Genomic DNA, 21703 nt, shown 5'->3' with positions numbered 1-21703 from the left:
AAATTCAGCGTTGCGACAATCAAAATCGCGCGCGTTGCGATAGTCAGAATCATGTTACGATTTACATATTCGCATTGCGATTTTTTAAAATCGCAATGCGAATTTGGAAAATCGCAATACGATAGTCAAAATCGTGTTGCGAATTTGGAAATTGATTTGCGATACTGGAGATCGTGTTGCGATTTAGAGATCACATTGTGATTTTGTTGGTCATTTTAGCAAATCGAAAAAAAATTAGTCAAAATCGTATATTATAAGAAATTTTCGATCACTGAGGTTATTTTCTCTTTTTTATTTACGAACGAGGATATTTCAGAGAGTTTAGGCGTAAGAAAATTACAGAAAAGCCCAAGCCTTTGGCTTTGCCTGCCAACAAATGCCAAAAACCCCATTGATACCAAATGCCGAAGCCGCCGACTTGAACCTGGACCAACTTTCTCAATATATAAACAAGTAGACCATTAGAAAACAACAACTATAATTAAGTTTATAAGATTCAAAAACTTGGATACCCTCATTTTCTCCGCTCCGGCGCTCCCCCTACTTTGTAAGCCCCCTTTCTCTCTTTTTCTCTCCCCTTCTCTTTAATATTTTGCATGTACATCTTTATATCTGCATCTAGGATCTCTTGTTTGTCATCTCTTTTAAGGTCTGAATACTTGGTTCTGATATTTGGGTTTTTGCTTATTTCTGCCTTATCTAGGTTTTTGTTTTCTGGTTGAATGTGGTAGGAGTATGATAGTGCATTTCCTTGTGTTGGCTATAGTGAAAATTTTCAATTCTTGATTTGGAAAAGTTTGAACCTTGAAACACAGAGAATCAAAGGTGATGGTTTTTACACATGAGAAAAGTTTTATCATTTCTGTAGGTTAAGTTATTACTTCATCTTGGATGCTTTCCTAGTTTATTGTCTGAAATGTTAAATCCTTGCTTTTGTGCCTATTGACAATTCTTAGAACGTGCTCCTTGAAATTGACTTCTATGCTGCTCAAATGGAGACGTGAAAAAATGGGTTTTCATATTAATCATATAAGTAGACCAAGCTTGTAATAACAGCTCTACTTTTATTTGCTTACATTGCATTTCAGTTTATTTGATCTTTGTGGTAAAGAGTGTTGGGTTCTGATCCTTCTATTCTGTTAGAAGGACGGATCAAATCAACATTGCATTGGATAGAAGCTTGAAAGGGAAACCAAAACGGGCATGGTTGGACTTGATAAATAATTGTATGAAACTATTAAAATTTGTAAATATGATACGGATGAATAAGAATGAATTGAGGTGGAGGGTTTATGTACCCAACATAAATATATATGTTTCGGATCTTGTTATTGTACCCTTATATGTGGGATTAAGTCTTGTTGGTTCTGTTTTGGTCTTATTATGAGGGAACAATATAACATTTCATGTCTGGTATATTCTTTTAAGAATATTTTGTTAATTTATTCGAAGTATGGAGCCTCGAGTGAAGAGCAGGGAGCCCTTTGCTAGTCTCTTCTCATAGTGCTCCTGACATTAATTGTCCTGTTAATACTGAAATGGGTGATATAATTTCTTCTTCATTAAAAGTATTAACAGGTTACAAGTTTCACTCTTATTCTATTAAGAAATGGTACAGGTATTTAGAAGAGGCTAAAAAACAGCTAGCCTTAGATAAACTTGTATGACATGCAATCTTCTTCAAGAACAAGAGAATTGTAATAAACTAGTAATGGAAGAGATAAAATATTTAGAGATTATCTAGCATATAAAAGAACACATTCACATGTCTTGGTTTTTTGGAATGCTAGTTCTTTGATACCTTGAAACTGATACTATGTCTTCTCACAACCCCAACCGATTACTCATGCTATTGAAGTTATATTTAACAGCTTAGCAATGTTGCTGATAAGGAAACATAGATCATGCCATTGTCCCCGAATCAACAATCTGAATATTAGCTCACTGGTCCCTTTCTGATTTTGCTTAGTTATTGTTATTTGTCTGGTTTTGTTGCCGCCTTTTCAGCTTTTTCTGTACCAGGGTCATCCTACTTTTCTGATTATATATGTAATATAATCATCAGTACGGTTTAAAATTCTAACTAATATTACTTGGATTCAGGAGTAAATATGGCAACTTTGAGCCTTACCTCCCCTTACATTGTTAAATCTGCAATTTCCAATCGATCTACAAGAGCTATCGTCAAAGCCCCAACATCTCTTGGATCTGTTAAGAGCATCTCTAAATCTTTTGGCTTGAAGAGTTCCTCCAATTACAGAACCTCAATGGCAACCTCCTACAAAATTAAGCTTGTAGGACCAAATGGTGAGGTGAACGAGTTTGAAGCCACCCATGACCAGTACATTTTGGATGCAGCTGAGGAAAAAGGAGTTGAATTGCCATATTCTTGCAGGGCTGGAGCTTGCTGCACATGTGTCGGGAAAATAGTTTCAGGTTCTGTGGATCAATCCGATGGCTCTTTCCTCGATGAAAAACAAATGGAGGATGGTTATGTGCTGACCTGTGTTTCGTACCCAACCTCAGACTGTGAGATTCACACCCACAAGGAAAGCGAGCTCTACTAAGTATTTGTGGTCTGAAATGAGTACCAGTTTTCTGTGAACTCTTATATTAATTTGTCGGCAATAAGGGTAAATGACGATGCCCTTTATAAAGTGTTTTTTGCTGAAATGTCATATCAGCTCAGAAATTCAATCATATTTGTGGATTGGCATGGTTGGAGCTGGAGCCCTGTTCTGTGGAACTTCCAATATTATCTCTAATAACAGAAGCTCTTTTTTAAACTAATTTACAAATAATTTTTTTTTATCATAAAAATTAAGACAAACAAAGTTATAAAAAATAGGATTTGGTTTGGATGACTTTTAACTTTTTGAATAAATTATTTTAAAATAAAATAAAATGAAATACACTCGGTCAATATTCTAATTGAAATGACATTATTAGGTTATCATGATGAATGGATTCCATTTTCAGGAGAAGGGCTTGGGCTCCATTCTGAACTTCCAAAAAAGAATATCCTGGGCTTTATTCCAAAGTTGAAATGAACAAAACTTGTATGTCATTTGCAATTGGACCTACATTGCCAATAGTCTCAAAATCATGGCTAGTATTCAGTCCAGATGATTTTATAGTTATTCTTCTAAAAGAATAGCATGCTTCAAATATCAATTTTTGCAATTATTTCTTTTATATCCATATTGCTGTTCTTCTAGTAATTAAAAAATCAAAATAATGAACTATAAGTTAACAAAATGAATAAGAGCATGAGACAAAGTTGAGGATTTAATGTGGACCAGAGTTTATGCAAGAGAAAAAGGAGTGATAAAATGAAATTACCTTTTTCATTGACCACAACCTCACTAAAAATGATACAAAAGTAATGTTTTGAAGGGGTTGTGTTGCAGATTTGGACAACACCACCTCTCATATTTATGTGCCAATGCCCTATGGGCATTCTACTTTTTGTTTGTTTTGAAATTGACTGATTGATCAAAGTGCAAGATGGAAAACAAAGGGAAAAAATGAAAATGGATATGACCTTAGAATGAAATGAGTGATGAATGAGAGGACTTTGATCTCTCTCTCTCTCAATGAGTGAGTCTAAAGACACTTTCTTCTTTTTCCTTTTATATGCCCACAAAATGCCTTTGCCACTTATATCCATTTCTCACTTGTCTTTTTCGCTTTCTTATTTCACTGCATTTTATGTTATATAGGAAGCAAAGAGAAAATGTTGGCTTTCCAGGAGCAAAATTGGATGCGACTTTTCTTTAGGCAAAAAATTACCTTAGCTATAACAAGGTCATTTCAAATGCCTTTTTAGCATTGTAATATTAAATATATAAAAGCTCATTTCATCCAAAGTTTTTTAAAGTCTTAATTAATAAGATAATAGCATGGGAGTAGCATTTTAAATATAAAAAATTTATCCAAAAAAAAATGAGATTTACACTATGACTTTATAATTATAATTTTATTTAAATAATGAAAAATTGCACTATCAATGCATGAAAACAATATGTATTGAATAATTAACCAAAATAATCCTTGGATTATGTAAAAGGCCACAAATCGGATTTGCTACCTCTTCAATGGCCTAGATACGGAGGAGAAAATTGAAAAACAAAAGAGTGATAAGAAGGAGATAGGAGGTTACGGAACCCAAAAAAATCACTTTGATGAATTTAATTCGAATTTGGGTTCCACGATGACTATATTTGATTGGGTTTAAAAAAAACAATCAAATTAATGGTCAAATTGTTTTCCTCGTCTCTAATATGTTATCGTTTGCAAATTATATTTTTAAAATAAACGAATCAGTATTTTTAAAAATAATTCTTTTTACTAAAAAATAGAATAATCTTTAAATTTATAATAAGTGAAACTTGAATGATACACCACATGTAAAGTCCTCAAATTAATTCATATCTGATATCACCATTTCTTAACAAAAATAAATTCTTATAACTTTTTTCACTTGTGTTTAAGTAAAGGCAAAGAATAATAATTAAACTTATGATTCCATTTTTAGAACTAGATTGCTGCTATTGACCTTTCAGTTTTGTTTTTCTTAATTACGTGAATTATTGACCTAAAAAATAAATTAACAATGTAATATATTATATAATTTGCAATTAATAAATTGATAATTCTGCAATTTCTTCGCATGAATCATTTTAGCCACACTGAAATCAACTTATTAAAATAAATATTTAATAAGGCTCTTTCGTTTTTTTAAATAAAATAATTTTATCATTTAATGTGAAGGGTAATTCTGGAAGAGAGTAATGGAATAAACTGGACACGTGCAGGTGCTGAGGTGTCACTCGACCAGCTCAATGAAAGCGAGGGTGGCGGTGGCTAACGCGTGCGCTCTACTTAAGATTTGCGTCAGCACAATGAATATTTTATTTTGAAATTATTTTTAAAAGGACAAGGCATTTCATTTTTAAATTCTTCTCTTTATGCTGCTTGCCAACCAAATTTATTTCAATCCAATAAAAGATCTATTATCTGACACCTGTAAATGTGCCACGTGTGTGAATATTATTGGTTTCATCAGTGCCAAATTAGACATTTTTCACACACCACAATTCGCACACGGTTTATTTTCTAACCTGAAGTTCAAAATATTTTATTATATACATTTAACGAAGTAGATAAATTTAATTACTTTTATGTTAAATAGATATACTTATTTATATACATAAATAAATATAAAAGATCATATGAATATGGTTGGTGTATTTATCGAAAAATCTTTGATTTTTTATTATTTATGTGTCAGACACCGTTAGAGAAAATATTACGGATTTAGCATCCTTTGCAGAAAGGCGCGGCCCATAAACCGCGCCTTATGACAGCTGGAGCCACATCAGCGTAAGGCGCGGTGCATGGGCCGCGTCTTTCTGCCAGCTAACACACGCGCAAGAAAGGCGCAGTGCATGAGTCGCGCCTTTCATAATTGTATCCGAATTTTTCTGCTTTTAAACTTCCCCCTCGACTATAAATAAGGTCTCTCAACCCGTAAACATCACCCAACAATTCTTCTTATCTTTGTTTCAAAAATTCGTTCGATCTTTCGTTTTAAGGTAATTTTTTAATACATAATATTTTTTTATATATGATTATTTGAAAAAAAATATTGTACTAATTATTTTCTATTAATTTTTTTGTTGTTGTAAAATTGGAAAGTGAGATCATACATCGAAACATTTTTGCTGATACGGTAATAATATAAAATTATAGTATTTAAATTATTTACGTTTATTTGTAAAAACTTTATTGTGTTATATTTTAATCCATATATTATTTATTTGATTAGGCTTATTTCAGTTTTTTTTTTTGCAAATATAAGACTGTCTCCCTTTCAAACTCTCACAATGACGCGAATTTCAGCTATTGTTTACTATGGTGGAGAAATTCGGGAAGAAGAAACCGACGTTGTGTTCGTATTAAATTATTCTGTTAAAATATCCTTCAAGAGAAATATAACTCTTGAGGAGCTGATAACGAATATTTCAAGGAAGGTTCATGTTGGAAGTACTAGAAGATTGTCGTCGCTTCAGTACAGATTTCCAACATCAATGTTTCCGTTAACTTATACATCGTTCGAACTATCGAACGATGATGATGTTGAAATGACGGTTGATTCTCAAAATCATTATTCAGACGTCGATACAGAGATGTATGCAAAGTTTGTTGAAATACGTGCTGTTCGGGGTATGTCATTAAGCTTCCACTATGGGCTGACTCAACAAGCAATCAAGTTGACATCCTAACTACAGTAATTTGTAATGATTTTAATGCCATAATAGGAAATCCGCATCATGGTGACATCCCATCAAGTTAAATAGGGAGACATTCATCAGCAGCTCCTTACGATCTGTACTGAGGTGGGTCCACAAACAATCTGTGTGTCAACATCGCGTCCAGTTCAAGGGGAAGACATTCATCTGCCAATTTCTTTGATCAAAATATTGAGATGCCCTCGACGCAACAATATGTGCATTTTCCATTTGACACGATGGCTTCAAGCTCTAAGGGGAGGCATTATACTGCGAGCTTCTTCGATCTCAATGTCGAGATGCCTTCTAGTTCAAGGGGAAGACATGCAAGTACCAGGTTGTTCGACCTAAATGTGGACAGCGTGGAGGAACCCTCATCTCCACCAGAAGAACCGCTTCGTGAGCCAGGTGCGGATGGTGTTAAGACTGGACTATTCGTTCACCCAGAATCACTGTAGTTCAACTCCGATGATGATGATGTAGATGAAGTTCCCACAAATGTGGTACAAACGAACCTCCAGCACACATGTATGAAGCTGACTATGGTGCAATGTACGGGCCAGAATTACAATATTCGTAATTCTATTCAGTCCAGAGTCGACCTCTCTACGTCCGAAAAGTATGTCTTCCACTGTGTCCAACGTGAAAACGAATGCAATTGGATGGTTCACGTATCGAAGTGGAAGAGGAAAAATAATAGATGGGAACTAACGATATACAACGGTCCTCACACATGTTGTGATAGGGGGATTAACCAAGATCATCCCAACTTTTACTCCGAAATGATCTGCCAAGCCATCATGCCCATAGTAAAAGCAAGCTCCCATATAGCTATTGTTGTGTCAATTTCAGCTATACAATCGCAGTATGTATATTCTGTCTCATACAGAAAAACATGGTTGGCAAAGTAGAGTGCGATTAAAAAATTTCACGGCGAATAGGATGTATCTTACAACGAACTACCAAGTTGGTTTAGAGTGGTGTGGAGGTTGAATTCTAAGACAATTGTTGACTTCAAAACTTGCCATGTATACCATAATGATCGAGTTCTTCGCGATCGATGTCAATTCTACCGGTTTTTTTGGACTTACCTACAATGCATTAATGTTGTGAAATACTGCAAGCTTGTGGTCCAAATCGACGGGACATTCTTTTATGGAAAATACAAGAAAGTTTTACTATTAGCAGTTGTCTAAGATGGTAATCGCAACATTCTTCTAGTTGCTTTTGCCTTTGTTGAAGGAGAATATACCTATTCTTGGGCTTTTTTCCTTCGAAACTTAAGCTCACATGTTATCACGAAGGAAAAAATCTGTGTCATTTTAGATCGCGGAGCTGAGATTAAAGCAGCAATGAAGTCTTTGGGTCCAATGTGGCAACCACCCTATGTCCAACATAGGTACTGTATTCGACACGTTGCTGCGAACTATCATGGAAGGTTCAAGAAGAATGATAAGCGCCAATTACTTGTGCGCATGGGTATGTGAAACTGCTATTATTTTTTCTTTCAATCATTTTCATTTTTATAGAAACAAAGTTAGTAAGTTCTACATTTTATGCTCATGTAACAACTTTGGTAAAAATGACATATTTTTATTTGAGAGCGCTTTTTGTGAAGCTCGGGGGACAAGCTCAGACATGGATGCAAAATGGTCATGTCTATCACCCTAGATTAGTTACAGATCTACAAAAAAGAATTATTGCATCAAATGAAATGTTTGTAACAAGCTTTTTTAGAACACATGAATTGTTTCGTGTCACTCAAATTCTGGAAATTTGCATCCAACCAATTTAACGGAATCCGACAATCGTTAAAATTTGGCGAGACACCTCCTAGATATTCCTGACACAATGAATTCCAGTTACTGTGCGTCATCCCTGAAAGCACATCCCCATCTACCAAAAGCCTCAAGTGCATGAAAACATCCTCTATCATAATCGTGTCCTTTCCGCATGAAAATGGAATGTGTGTATCTCCGGTCTCCACCGCTCGACTAATGCAGAAATCAGGTTTGGTTCTATCCTACAGTGGCCTTCATATCTAGCTACGTAACCGAATCCAGCCTCGACTAAATACGACCAGACACGGGTTGGTATCGCTAACTTAAGGTTGCAGATAAAAGGATCTAATATACGGTCGTTCTCCTAAAATTATTATAATTACAAAAAATAATATATATACTAATAATAAAAAATTAAATAAATAAATTATTACTAATAATTTAAATTAATATAGAATTTAAGAATGTTATCGTATCAACAAAATGTCTCGATATATGATTTTCATCCAAACGAAGCAGACCACCTTTCATTTTATAACTGCAAAAAAATAATATAAAACAATTTAATAAAATACTAAAATATTAATTTAATGGAATATAATATAATATAATATATTATCTTCTAAATAAAATTTGACTGGTGTTTAACTTTAAGATGGTTTGGTTTTGATATGGTTTGAGATAATTTGATAGGATTTAGTGTGGTGAAAATAGTTGAGAGGGGCTATTTATAGGATGGGATGGGGTTTGGGCGAATGGGTAGGGGAGTGTGAACGGTTGGGATTTAATTATGAAAGGCGTGACCCATGCATTGCGCCTTTCTGACGCGAGTGTCAGCTAGCAGAAAGACGCGACCCATGTATCGTGCCCTGGCCATGAACCACGCCTTTCAACACGTGATGTCACATCAGCGTAAGCGTGTCTTTCTGCCAAGGGTGTTAGATCTTTAATATTTTCTCTAACGGTGTCTGACACGTAAATAATCACAAAATAAGTGATTTTTCGGTAAAGATTGCTATCACTTTGTGCAAAACGAATAAAAATCAAATATATATATATATATATATATATATATATATATATTAAATATGCCCAAATCAAAATACATGTTTTAGTTCTCACATTAAACCAAAATGCATATATAGTTTTAAAATTTAATATAAAATAATATTTTACATATATAACGAAATTATAATTTCAAAAGCATTTGCATTAGTCAAACAAGATTTTATTGTATCATTATGCATACATCAAAAATAAAATGGTATTGAAACTTCTTAAGAAAATATATTATTGGATGATTTGCATGCACATGAAATCTGCTTCATTACTTTAATGAAAATATTAAATTTTAAAGAAAGTATTAAATATATAAAGGTAGATTGCATTTGTATTATGAACACTCTTCAATAATGTTTTACACGTACACGCAACATTTCAATATTATTATGTTCATAGTTTTTGACTTCAGATAAAGCACACGGTTGTGTTCTAATTATTTCAATTCTGGTAAACTTAATTAATTTGTGAAAAGTATTTTTATAAATTTATCTTTAATATTTTGGTATCCCTATTTCTATAATTAATTATGGTTAATAGAAATAATATAATAAATATAATCTGGTATTTAAGCATGATTATTTATAATGTTTAATATTATAACATATTATTTTAAAAATATCGATCTAAAATATAAATTATATGTTTTGGGCTTTTGGGTTAAACTATTAAAATAACATTTTTTATAAAATTAATATCAAAATAAATTAATTTCATAAAATAGTACTTATTTCTGTTACATAAGGTGAATGCATGTATACGAGATCAGAGGCGAATTTAGGCCTATGCCTGCTTAGGCCATGGTCCACCCATACTAAAAAAGGTATACAAACCCATACTAAAAAAGGTATACAAATCACATTCAACTATTATTTAATTTTTGTTTTGATACTCCAACTATTATTTAACTTGAATTACACCTAATATTACGTTTTTGTTATATAAACACTCATATTAAAAAATTAACAATGATGTTGACATATTATCATAAAGAATGCAAATCTCCCAAGTTAACCTTACACTTTGACTTAAAAAATCAGGGTGTAACATATTTATTGAATTATTTTAGATAATCTTTTTATTATATTTATAGTGGCTTAATTTATAGTATTTTTTAACACAGCGATACATGTGTCGCGGCCACCTTTCGAGTGGGCATGAAATTGGGCTTCGACTTGAATAATTGGGTTAGAGTCGCTACCGATCATTTTAAAAACATTTAGATAGATCGGACATCATCTTACCTGATCTGCGTTTTACCAGAAATGTGCCGGGCTCGGGAGTTGGTTACGGTCAAGGAAGGATTAGCACCCTTGAACCGCCCTTTCGGTACCAATTAATTTTTCGGTTGTCTTTAATTGCGAAAGATTAAAATTAAAATTAAAATTTAAAAACTCGATTCAAATTACTTACCTTTGATTTGGTTGGAATTCTTCTAAAAAAGTCAAAAATGTTAGATTAAAAACAATACATAAATATTAAATAAATCAAAGAAAAACATAATAAAAATAATAAAAATAATAATAATAATAATAATAATAATAATAATAATAATAGATCAAAAGGAGAAAAAAGAAAAAAAAATATATCAAAGGAAAATAAAATAAAATAAAGTAAAAATATATCAAATAATTCAATGGGAAAAAATGTAAATAATAATATTAATAATAAATCAAAAGATAAAAAAATAAATAAAGGAAAATAAATCAAAGAGAAAAAAATAAAATAAAAATAAAAATAATAAAATAATAAATGAATCAAAGGGAAAAGAATGAATAATTAAAAATTTAAGGGACCAAAATAAAATGAAAAAAATATGAAACAATAATATGAAATAAACACAAATTGCTTAATCAAAATGTTACAAAAGATTGCACCTTCCACATGTAATTATCCCATATTTCCCAAATTTGGACATTTCCACATTTAAGGCCAAGGCTGTTCCATGCATTTAGGTTTATTTAAAACCTAGTTATTCATGCCTTGCCTTGCTCCGTTTCTCCACTTTCCCAACTTTAATTTCATGGCAACGCTCTTCCCTACAATTACCTGAACACGTGACCTTTGGACGGCCAATATTGTTTCATACGAGACGATCGAAGGTGAAGCTCGTTTTTAATTGAGCAAATAAAGCCAAGGCCGACTCACCCATGCGTGTTTGAAGTATTCCATTAACCTTGTTATGCAACATCCGATTTCGACTACTATTAACAAGGTACTGGTTGGTTGCTCCTTGTTCCCCTATTTTTTATTGTGTCCCCTATTCTAATGATTTACATGCCTTTTTATAATCAAAAAACTATTTTTAGTGTGATAGAGTCCTAATGCAACTAAACTATTTGCTTGGTGTCTGTTGGTGGTTGGAGTCGAGGATTCGTCGGGAAATCCGGTGCCTGTTGACGAAGCGGCGGGGAGCTTGAGGAGTCTTCAACAGTGGGGGTTACGACGCTAAAGATGAGATTGGTGTAAACTGGACTGGTTCGAGCTCCAGTGGACCGGTTCGGGTCTACTGTTGGGCTGTTGGGTGCTCTGTTGGGTATTTGGGCAGCTTTGTAATTATTCTGGGCCAGATGTTTTAGGCCTGAAATAAAACCAAATGTCATTATTAAATAACATATATATGTATATAATTATAGTATTATACATGTATATAATATATTAATGTATGCACATTATAATATAATCGTATCATATATATAAATATGTCACATAATATAAAATATCGGATGAAAATGTGTGGCTACAGCTGCCCCTCTTTTTTCCTTTTTCGTGGAACGAAAAATATGACAAAGATAAAAAGACATAAAATTTTGTTCGGTGGAGTTGAAGAATAACTCCCTATCGAATTGGGTTGCGGATGACTCATCCGTCGCGAAGTCGAGTCCATCTTGAAAAGATATAGAATTGAAGCCGCAGTTCGGAATTTGAATCAGAATGTGGCTTCTTATTGCCGAATTATAGTCCACTTCGGATTTAAAAGACCATGGTTTAAAAATTCGACTGGAAAATAGTTCATTGACTCCACCACGTGGTTGACATGCCCTTGAATTCAGAACTCTTCGTTGACAAATAGTTTTTTCTCAATTTAAGTTGTGCTGTCGAAAAACGGTTTCTTGTCACTAGGACACAGCTAACCCAAGTATTCTTCTCGACTTGAAAACCTCGGCTTCCATCGGAAAGTAGTGTGATTGATGTGTCATCGAGCTGAATGGAACCAAACTCGAAGGTTTTTATTGACAGATAACCCTTCTCGTCTTGAGTTATGTTGTACTGATTTTGAGAGATTGCCCCCAGATCTTCTTATTGACTTGAAGACCTTGGCTTCAACCAGAAAGTATTTTCTGGATGATGTGTCACCGAGCTAAATGGAATTGAACTCGACGGTTTTTATTGACAGATAACCCTTCTTGCCTTGAGCTAAGCTGTGAATGATGTGCCTTTGGGCTAAGTGTAATCGAACTCGAATGTCTTTGGTTGGTAGATAACCTTTCTCGCCTTAAGTTATGCTGCAAATGTTGTGCCTTTGAGCTGAGTGTAATCAAACTCGAAGGTATTTTGTTGGAAGATAACCCTTCTAGCCTTGAGTTATGATGCAAAAGACGTGCCTTGGAGCTGAGCGTAGTCAAACTCGAAGGTCTTTTGTTGGTAAATAACCCTTATTGCCTTAAGATATGTTGCAAATAATGTGCCTTGGAGCTGAGCGTAGTCGAACTCGAAGGTCTTTGGTTGTCAGATAACCTTTCTAGCCTTGAGTTATGCTGCAAATGATATGCCTATGAGCTGAGCGTAGTCAAACTCGAAGGTCTTTTGTTGGCAAATAACCTTTCTTGCCTTGAGCTATGTTGCAAATGATGTGCCTTGGAGCTGAGCGTAGTCAAACTCAAAGGTCTTTTGTTGGCAGATAACCCTTCTAGCCTTGAGTTATGTTGCAAATGATGTGCCTTGGAGCTGAGCGTAGTCAAACTCGAAGGTCTTTGGTTGACAGATAACCCTTCTAGCCTTGAGTTATGCTGCAAATGATATGTCTTTGAGCTGAGTGTAGTCGAACTCGAAGATTTTTTGTTGGCAAATATCCCTTATTGCCTTGAGCTCTGCTGCAAATGATGTGCCTTGGAGCTGACCGTAGTCTAACTCGAAGGTCTTTTGTTGGCAGATAACCCTTATAGCCTTGAGTTATGTTGCAAATGATGTGCCTTGGAGCTGAGCGTAGTCGAACTCGAAGGTTTTTTATTGGCAAATAGCCTTTCTTGCATTGAGCTATGTTTCAAGTAAACACGATATCATTCGTCGTGAAGTTGAAATCGTGGATGACCCCTTCATTGTGAAGTTGAGCCTTGAATTGGATATCATTCGTCGTGAAGTTGAAATCAAATATAAAGATGAATGTTGTTGGTGGGCACGATTCCATTCGTCGTGAAGTTGAAACCGTGGATGGCCCATTCGTTGTGAAGTTGAGCCTTGAATTGGATATCTTTCGTCGTGAAGTTGAAATCCAATCTAAATATGAATGTTACTGGTGACCACGATTCACTTCGTCGTGAAGTTGAAACTGTGGATGGCCCATTCGTTGTGAAGTTGAGCATTGAATTGGATATCCTTTGTCGTGAAGTTGAAATCCAATCTAAAGATGAATGTTGCTTCGAGTCCAATATCCTTCGCCATGAAGTTGAAATTGGCTCTGAATGAAACTGGGAAGCCCCTTCGCTGTGAAGTTAAGCTTTGAATTTGATATCCTTTGTTGTGAAGTTGAAATCCAAGTATTGTATGTTGCTTTGAGTTGGATATCCTTTGCTGTGAAGTTGAAATTGACTCTGAACGAGACTCGAAAAGTTTTCTTTCGTCAGACAGTCGCCCATTCGCTGTGAGGTCGAGCAACTACCATAAACTTTTAAATGTTATTTTGAATCAAGTATCTTTCATCTTGAAGTTGAAACTTGACTCAAAAAGTTGCAAAAAATTATGTATGCTAAAAATGATAAATGTGATGCTCTTAAGTATGTCTAAGATGTATGCAACATGAATTAATTCTGTTTTATCTCTTGAATGGAGCCTCATTTTTTGTCTGCTGGTCTTGTCCATGCCCCATTTTCTTCTCGGGTTATTCGTAATGTCACAAGTTCTATATGATCTCTCGGACTGATTGTCTTGTGAAATGCTCGTTCTTTCTTCAATAGAGGCAAAATGAGCCTTAGCACCTTCCATGACCTTTCACATTTGAGACTGACATGTTTGAAAATGTTTTTTCCTTGCTTTTATTCAGGAGGGGAAAAAAAGATAAAAATGCAAGAATTCTGTAAAACATTGCCTCTTAATTCAGCCTCACAATCAAATCGAATCAAATTATAAACACCAGTTCAAAGAATACCAAAGGAATTAATAGCTCTTTTAATGCTTTCAGAGTTATAGCTCTTTGACAAATATTCAAGTGGATGAGTTGACTTTAGGTTGACCTAAGGTTTCAGCCATAAAAAATGTAATTTTTTTCGGTTATTGCAACATGTTTTTTCTTTGGCTTGGCATTTTAATTGGATGCAAACAAAATGACACAACTAGCATTATCAATTACTAGACCTTCTATTTCGGTTCTATGAAATCTTCCATTTGTTCAAGTTTTATAAGCTCTTCTAACAAAGGTAGTGCAAAAATATCGGTCTAAAAATGAAATTCTTGAGTGCTCATGTGAATTTGACTATAACAGGCATTCCTTAACTCACTTAGTCTATTTTTATCGAAACTCCTTATTTAATTTGCTATTGTATAGCTAGCTGGATCCATAAAGTCGGGGCATTTAACCAATTGCTCTAGAGGGACAACTCAATATCATTGTATAGATATTATAATCACCTTTATCAGGCTAGCTGAATATTATCCATAAAGCCGGGGCGTTTAACCAATTGCTCTAGAGGGACAACTCAAGCTTTATTGTATAGATATTATAATCACCTTTATCAGGCTAGCATAATTATCCATAAAGATGGGGCGTTTAAGCAATTGCTTTAGAGGGACAACTCAAGATTTATTGTATATATATTATTATAATCTGGGTATACAGATCCAATTTCTTAAGTTTATCAAGAAGAACCTGTTATAATCTAGGTATTTTTGAAAGTTAAGGAATCTCATCTTTAGAGTTCAATTTCCAAGCAATGACCTAAACTAGAGTCACTTACTTGACTATCCATATGTAAAGATTATCATCACCGAATGTCTTAAAAAAGTATAGTAATTGTCACATACAAAAGATACCCCACGTTGTCCGCACCAATGCACATATAAATACCAAGCCTTATGAAGGGAGAATGCTATATCGGTTCTTGTAAGGGAAATGTATGATGTTCGGGCCTTTCGGGGTAAAGTCCTTGTTTTGTTACTTTGTCAAAGATCTGTAACTCTGAATCATTTATAGAGTTTTTAATACAGCTGATAGTCAAATAATTGCAAGTTTACAAATTTGATTCGTTGCTCATAATCATTAAAGTAACATAAATTTATTTAAAAGTCCTTACAAAAACTTGAGAAAAAAATGAAAAAACAAATTCAAACAGAATGTCTCAAATGATGAAATGATCTTCCTCTTGGATGTCGCCAAGTTGTTGAAGTCGATCCAGTTCTGGTTACGCATCTTCTGTACGACTCTCTTGAATGCGTATTTCTCAATAGTATACCCTGGGGACACGGCCGTGATATTCACAATGAGCATTCTATCATACTACTTGGGTACGGGGGCTTCATGAGTTTAATCGGATATGGTGATACTATTTGGGTGTTAAGAAGTTGCTGGTAAAGCTCTTTGTAGGTCATTGGAATAGGGTTGAAAATGTTCCCTTTCCCTCATAGGTTCTCTAGAATCTTGTTTAGAAGTACCTTCCGGTACAGCTGCAGTTGATTTTGGGTTGGAGATTGTAATACCTTTACTGACGTGTTTGATATTGTTAATCTCTCCATCCTTCTCCCTCATAGGAGGTTTTTTACTGTCATCTCCATCCTTAATTTTGCCTTGCTTTATGGCCGACTCGATCATTTCTCCGGCCATAACCAAGTCTGAAAAACTTCCTGATGTGATCGCAACTAGGTATCTGAAGTATGGAGCCTTCAGGGTCTGTACGAAAAGCTTTCGGGTTTCATTTTCATCCAAAGGTGGATTAACTTGCACAACCAAATCCCTTCATATTTGTGTGTATTGCCTGAAACTCTCGTTATACTTCTTTTCCATGCTTTGTAACATAACTCGATCTAGCCTCATATCATTGACATGCTTGTATTGTTCCAGAAATGACTTGGTCAGGTCATTCCAGGTCTTGATATACGATCGACTTAGCTGGTTGTACAACCAGATGACTGATCCTGACAGATTCTCCTGGAAGCAGTGGATCAGGAGTTGGTCATTTCCTTCATATCTTGTCATCTTTTCGATAGATTCTCGAATTTTGGGGACTTAAATTTCGGAGGAAGAACCAAGTTTGGGACTAAACTGAGTTCTGCGACATCGACTCTATGGTAGTCATGGTCTCCTTTAACTACCTTAATTTGGTCCTCTAATTGATTGATTTTCTCCTCTATCTTCTTTGCTTTGTCATCTTTGTCAAAGTCCGGTATAAGGTAATTACCCGGATTGTTCTTAGGCTTAAATACATCAGTCTGTACCTTTGCAGTAGACGGGGTTTTTTCCTTTGTAGCGGATAGGTCCCCTTGAAGTTCGGGTAAGATTTCAGGTATGATAACCACTTACGGGGTAGGTGGCTTAGTTACCCCTTTCGATGAACCTGCCCCAGGTGCACTTTTTGTTGTAGGCCAATTAACATGGCAACGATCTGATCAACCAAGGATTCTTGGTTCTTTGTGATTGTATCCAGAGTATTTCGACTGCTCTGGTTATTTTGTATTCAAACTCTCTGAAGCTTCAACATGTTCTCCTCGATCTGAGCAATTTGGCTTCCATTTTCTTCTTTTCAAGGGGTATTATGATGGGGTGTGTCTAAATCTTGAGGTAGTGTATCCAGTATTTTCTCTTTTTGATGAGATATTGTTCCGTTAGTTAATGCGAATGCAAAGGAATGAAAAAAATGTAAAATATTTCTAAATACATGATGCATGAAATGTCCGAAGCATTGATCTAAAAATGTTTATGTTATTTTGAACAACCCTTATTGGGGACAAAAGTGTTACATCTGGAGAGACAAAAAAATATTTTGATGGTATAGATCCTGAACAGCCCCTGACAAGTTGATTTGCATTCCGTCCTTTTTGTCACCGGTTGAATATCCTGTCGAACCATTCCAGCTTCTTTGGCTAAACTTGCGCAAGTGACGAGCTACTTGCCCAAAACAAAAGGTCTCGAAAGACTACATCTCCGACTTTCACTCTCTGCTGAGCTTGCTTCTAACGAGAGTGACATTGAAGCCCTCCATCCGAAGTTTATCGGCTTGTTTCTTGAATTCGTCGATAATGGTCTCCAGCTTAGCTAGGGTTTCGCCATTTGGCTCTCGTAGTTTTCGAAATGACCGTCCGGATCAGTAACTTTTTCCTTGTCTTGCCCCTGCAACCTTTGTCATCTCAAAAAGTTGACGTTTGATGTGCATAATGTAAATCCCGGTCTATCCTGAGTATTCTCTGACCATAGCTAGACTTCTGAGCTTTCCATCTCTTGTATTATAACCCATTTGTCCATTAATCCATATTATTCATGTTTCACAAACACGTTTTTGGTAGATCAACACCTCTTTTAAATGATGCAAATGATGGAAACAAAATAAAAAATAACAAAAATAAAAAAGAGTTAGTGAGGTAAATCAAAACAATCATAAAAATGAAAGATCATACCCCACATGCTTATTATTCCTACCCGGACATGATCTCTATCCCGCATGCTAATTTCAAACAATCCTATCCGCATATTTGTCTAGTTCGCATGCTTTGAACAGAAAGTAAAGCAGGAAATAATTCAGGCATCCTAGGGTTTGAAATGAGATTTTCGGGTGGGCTCTTATTCCTTGTACTCTCGGTTTAGGTTCTAAAGAGGGTACTCGAGTCTCCTTGTTGGTGCCCTCTTGGGCTTGCCAGAACCTTAGTCCTAAGCCCATTACAAGCTTATGTGGACTAAGTTAAACTCGAGAGGAAACATTCCTTTACCCGTACGGTGAATAAATTCACACGAAGACATAAGGTATAGAATCCCGAAGGTACTTGCTAGGCTCGCACGAAGAATAAATTCTCACGAAGGCTTCGCTTGATATGAAAATTTTGAAAATCTGAAATCATAGAAAAAAATGTCAGTACAACTATTTATTTGAAAAATAATCAAAGATAAATAATCGGAATCGATAAATCGAACACCATATTACTTGATCTGCGTTCTACCAAAAATGTGTCGGGCTTGGGAGTCGGTTACGGTCAAGGAAGGATTAGCACCCTTGAACTCTTTCGGTACCAATTAATTTTCGGTTGTCTTTTACGAAAGATTGAAATTTAAATTAAATTTAAAACTCGATTCAAATTACTTACCTTGATTTGGTTGGAATTTGTTCGCTCTTTGTGAGTACTATAAATGGGTGCGGATATGTGTGCAAGTATACACAATCGAACAAGTAATAAAGTGATAAGTAGAGTATCGTCTCCACAGGGAATTGAGGAAATCAAATAGGTTTGTCAAGGCACTTTACTTTGTCACCTAAGTAAAGTTAGTGATGGTACATAGAAATGAAATGCTGGCAAAATGGAATGATGGTAATGTGGTACCAAATGGATAAGTCGTGGTAAATTAAAATGTAATGCATGCAAACAAATGGAAATGGCAAGGCAAAATAAAATGCAATTACTGGATTTAATATATATATATATATATATATAAGACTTTAGCTTTCTCACACGACAAGCAATGATATGAATGAGTGATGGGAGTCACAAGGAAAACCTAAGTCTATTTCTCTGAATGGTGTTCTTCTATGCTTACCCTGCCCGACAGAGTCTACTGAGGTGCCTATGCTATCTCTAGTAAGGGACTCGACAGGTTAAAGATGCCCTGGCAAAACGATTGGCGTAAACCCCTGTAGTGATCCTGTTAGTCCAGATAACAGGATATGTCTCGGCAATACCTTTTGCGGTAACATTAAATCTAACTTACATTTTTGTGCAGCTCCTTTTAATCGATGAATCCTAGCCTTATCTATGGTGGATTAGGCCTAGTTACTACCTAGAACCTTGTTTATGTAGTTCCCCCTAGCTTCTCTCGAAGACTAAAGATAAATTGCCAAGCAATCTCTCGAACCCTCAAGCTCTCATAAGAAAAGGCTACTCTCGTAGCTCCTACACCTTAGGCATTAGGTTCTAAACAAATAGAATAAGCATAGAAAATCAACCATTCAGTGCAATAAAACTTAAACATCCAAGCGAACTCCACCAATAGGATTAGTCCATGGTGGGGTTCGAATAAAACAAGTTCAAGACAAGTTCCATTAGTTCCTTACGACCTACAACAAGATATGAACGCAAAAACTAAGGAGAAGAGAGAGAGCCTTCGATGTGCACTGGCCAATACTCCTCTCAGCCACCACTCTAACTTTTTAAGCTCAAAATCAGTGTGGAACCAAAGTCTTATTCATTGTGGCTTCATCCTCTATTTATAAGGGAAAATTAACCCTTGAACTAAGAGTTGACTTTCCCAAACCATGGTTACTTTGTTTGGGAGTCAGGCAAGACATGTGATTAAACAGCCTGGGTAGCTAGCATGAGTGACCGGAATAATCCCGTGGAAGACGCCCAAGGACAGGCAGGATTTGCAGGGTCAGGTGGCGTCATCAGCAGAACCGACGGTTGTAGCGCTGATCCCTCCAGGCGTATCTTCGAGGTGGATTTCTCGGGTAGAGCTCTCGGACAGTCGGATACAGCTGGCTTCAAAAATATCTTCTTCGTACTTTAAGCACTTTCGAAATGCCGGATGAACTTGGCAAATTCATTTTGCTCAATAATATCCTTATGTCACGATATTTTCTTTCCTCTTTTCCTTGCTCTCAATACCTGTACATCAATAGACAAGTACCTTTCCCATAAAGTAGCACCGCTGTAAAAATAAAATGTCGCGGCAAACTGAATTCCACCACATGCAACTAATGCTTCTAAATACATCTACATGGTCCTAAATGAGCATTGAGACACTCAATAACTTAAGTGAAAATGTCCCAAAATATGACATTTTACAGAGTTATCACACCCCCAAACTTAAGCTATTGCTTGTCCTCAAGCAATGGATAGTAATAAGCAAAATAAAAATAACATGACAAGTTCAGAAACCAAATAGTTTCATGGAATAAAATTTTAGCCCTCAGCACATATGGCTTCAACATGCTAGACTAGGTCGAGAAATCTAGTATTGTCCCCTAGGGCAAGATTCTTTGTGTGTGTGTGTGTGTTTTTGTATCTAGTCCATGCTTAACAAACTTAAAAATTTTCTATACAAGCTTTCCTAATTTTCCATGACATTTTCTAAATTAGCTCCCACCTTGCCTTTCTTTTCTTTTATTAGTTCTTCTACGAGGGGAGTCAGCCCATCACTCTACCATCCCACACTTTAAGTGAAAGGGAGCATACCTTCTACACCAAAGCTAGTCAGGTAGAGTCATCCTGTGACTACTTTCATTCACTCATATGCCCTGGCATAGTGAAGTGTCCCTCTACAGATATGCCTTGGCATTATTCATAACTTCAAAAAAAAATTTAAAGAAAAGAAACAGGGTCGTTCAACAGTCAAAGTTTATTCCATGACATTTAAGAATTCTCTTATGAAAAATTTCTAAGTTTCTCAAGCATATAAAATACAATCGTGTAATTAAGGGTTTTAAAGAAACAAGTCCTAGAGTTGGTTTTATCATCCTCAACCAGTCATGCACATTCTTTCCTTGCCATCAAATTTATCATCATGCATCCTTAACTAATTCTAAAACATTATTCAGGCAATTACTAATGTCATGGCATATTTATTTAACTAGTATTATCATGCAATGATGCGAGAACCCTATTTCCCTCAAACTTGAGAGAAGAATTATCCCCAATGCTTACTAAAACTAAAGAAAATGAAACTAAATGCTATGAATGCAATGCAAATGCAAGGTACCTTAGCTTTAAACGGGTGGTGGTGCAGCGGCTACGCGGCGAGGTGTGCTTTCGTAGCTTGGCTGGGCTAGAGTGCTCAGAGTCAGACGCAGGTGCGGTGGAGGAGTGATGGGTCCTTCTGGAACGGCTGCGAGCGGGGGCTCCTAATGCTGATATGCCTTCCTAAGGCAACGTCGCTTCTACGCAAAGGAGCTTGCCATGGTATCTTGAATTTGTGACTCCTCGGTTGACTCAGTGGGATGAGGTACTTCAGGGTGCTCTTATTCCATTAGTGCAGCAGGTTACGGTACATCAGGGTGTTCTGCCGCCAAAGGTTTCACAAGTTGTGCTGGCTCCGGGATATTAGCAAGTTAGAGGTTGGCTTCTTGATATGCATCGGGTGATACAACATGGACGGGGTTAGGGTCATCGATCTCTTCAACGTCAGCAGGCTCTTCAGGTTCACAAGTTGGGGACTCTCTGCAC

General features: G+C 35.7%; 1 protein-coding gene across 2 annotated transcripts; it reads left to right on the top strand.

Moving 5' to 3' along the window:
* Window positions 1-379: 379 nt before the first annotated feature.
* On the top strand, window positions 380-2678 carry LOC120211906 (ferredoxin, root R-B2-like). Of its 2 annotated transcripts, XM_039210384.1 has the most exons (3): window positions 380-530; window positions 861-864; window positions 2104-2678. In XM_039210384.1, exon 3 carries the CDS (start codon window positions 2112-2114, stop codon window positions 2565-2567), a length of 456 nt encoding a protein of 151 aa, XP_039066315.1. In that variant the 5' UTR covers window positions 380-530; window positions 861-864; window positions 2104-2111; the 3' UTR covers window positions 2568-2678. The 2 variants fall into 2 exon arrangements, with proteins under 2 accessions (XP_039066315.1, XP_039066317.1); XM_039210386.1 differs by lacking the exon at window positions 861-864 and having other exon boundaries at window positions 380-547.
* The last annotated feature ends 19025 nt before the right edge of the window (window positions 2679-21703 follow it).

The sequence above is a fragment of the Hibiscus syriacus genome, unplaced genomic scaffold, assembly GCF_006381635.1.
Source record: "Hibiscus syriacus cultivar Baekdansim isolate YM2019G1 unplaced genomic scaffold, ASM638163v2 tig00000715_pilon, whole genome shotgun sequence".
Lineage (NCBI taxonomy): Eukaryota > Viridiplantae > Streptophyta > Magnoliopsida > Malvales > Malvaceae > Hibiscus > Hibiscus syriacus.
This window is presented reverse-complemented; position numbering and strand designations above follow the sequence as displayed.